A 1,722-nucleotide genomic window follows, 5' to 3' on the forward strand; every position below is an offset into this window, starting at 1 on the left:
TAGGATAGGATAGGATAGGATAGGATAGGATAGGATAGGATAGGATAGGATAGGATAGGATAGGATAGGATAGGATAGGATAGGATAGGATAGAGAAAGGGATGAAGGAATGGGTGGACGGGGAAATGGAAGGTGGGAGGATGGAGGGACGGACAGAAACGAAGCCGGCAAGATGTCTGAACGACGGAGACACCCGTGTGGACAGACAGACACAGCACGAGCGGACAGAGGTGGGGAAGGGCCCCCCGCTCACCCCCGTTGCAGATGGAGCCTGACTCAAACCAGCAGCCCGAGTCGGTGCCGGGGCTGGCGCTGTGCGGCCAGTGGACGGAGTGGCCGCGGTAGCCCAGCCCTCGTATGCCCGGCTCCAGCCCGTACACCGGCCACAGCCGGTCGCCTTTGCCGTCCGTGTCCAGCACCACGTAGGGGACGTTGACGTCCCCGTCCTCGGTGACGGAGAAGGTTTGGCAGAAGCCTTCCATCTGGAAATCGCGGGCGTTCTCGGCCACGCTGGTGCCCATCACCCAGCGACCCGTGCGCCGCGTGGCCTCCACCGCGTTGGCCAAGAAGTAGATGGAGTTGTAGATGGTGGCGAAGAGCGGGTGGACCTGCGGGGGGACGGTGGGTGTCCAGGCGGCACCGGCAGCGCCGGGAGGCCGAGCCGGGGCCGTGCTGCTGGTTTGGCCACCTCCACCCATGCCCGTTGGCCGCGGTCTTCTTGACTCGGCGCTAGATCCCGCCGGCTGCCACCGCCGTCACCCTGCTCTCGTTGGCCATGGCTGCCTTTCCCCAGTGCCCGCAGGCGGCCGTCATCTCCACCCCACTCCCCGCCGCCACGTCCTCCACCACCCGAACCACCCCATCCCACCTTCGTCACCCCAACGGCTCCGCTTCCCGGTCCCCATCGCCTTCACCCCAACCCCGTTGGCCTCCACCACCTCCTCCCAGCACCCACGGGCCTCCACTCCGCACCCCACCTCCACCCCATCGCCCCGACAGCTCTGGTTCTTGGTTCCCACCGCCTTCATCCCAACCCAATTGGCCTTAACCCCCTCCCCGCAACATCTCTGGGTCTCCCCTCCACTCTTCCACCGCCCACCCCATCCCACCTCCATCCCATCACCCTGACGGCTTCTAACTCCCACCCCCACCCCGTGGCCGTGGGTCCCACACCACCTGCGTGGGGTCGATGTGCGCGGGGATCTCGTAGGCCTCCTGGGCTTGGCGCAGGGCCTCGTGGAAGCTGACGTCGGGCGAGTCGATGGTGATGGTGAGCACGGCGTCGTAGGCCAGGCGCAGCTTGGTGCTATTGGCCAGGACGGGGTAGGGCACGCGGTGGTAGGGCAGGGGGAAGGTGAGCGCGTCGTAGGGGACGAAAACGTAGGTGCCGTCGGTCATGCCCATGTCCTCCGCCTTCTCCAGGAGCACCCGCTGCTCCTCTCCGCCCAGCAGCACCGAGTGCATGCACATCACCACCACTGCGTGGGGAAAACGGGTGAGCCCATGCCCAACACCCCCTTCCATCCCTCCTCTCCAACCTCCAGCCTTCATCCATCCTTCCTCCATCCATTCACGCCCATCCACCCATTCACCCACCCATCCACCCACACATACATCCACCCACCCATCCCTCCATCCCTCCATCCCTCCATCCCTCCATCCCTCCATCCATCCCTCTATCCCTCCATCCCTCCATCCACTCATCCATCCATCCCTCCATCC

The 1,722-nt window shown here is 64.8% G+C and overlaps 1 protein-coding gene across 1 annotated transcript in view; it reads right to left on the reverse strand.

Moving 5' to 3' along the window:
• Positions 1–1,722, reverse strand: part of LOC110391669 (retinal guanylyl cyclase 1-like) — a 23,328-nt gene that overhangs the window by 18,327 nt on the left and 3,279 nt on the right. The window contains exons 2-3 of the mRNA XM_021383624.1: positions 1,177–1,478; positions 120–608 (exon numbers count right to left, since the gene is read on the reverse strand). Coding sequence (XP_021239299.1) covers positions 120–608; positions 1,177–1,478 — 791 coding nt within the window. The remainder of the gene's footprint in view (positions 1–119; positions 609–1,176; positions 1,479–1,722) is intronic.

The sequence above is a fragment of the Numida meleagris genome, unplaced genomic scaffold (genome assembly GCF_002078875.1).
Source record: "Numida meleagris isolate 19003 breed g44 Domestic line unplaced genomic scaffold, NumMel1.0 unplaced_Scaffold449, whole genome shotgun sequence".
In the NCBI taxonomy this organism is placed as follows: domain Eukaryota; kingdom Metazoa; phylum Chordata; class Aves; order Galliformes; family Numididae; genus Numida; species Numida meleagris.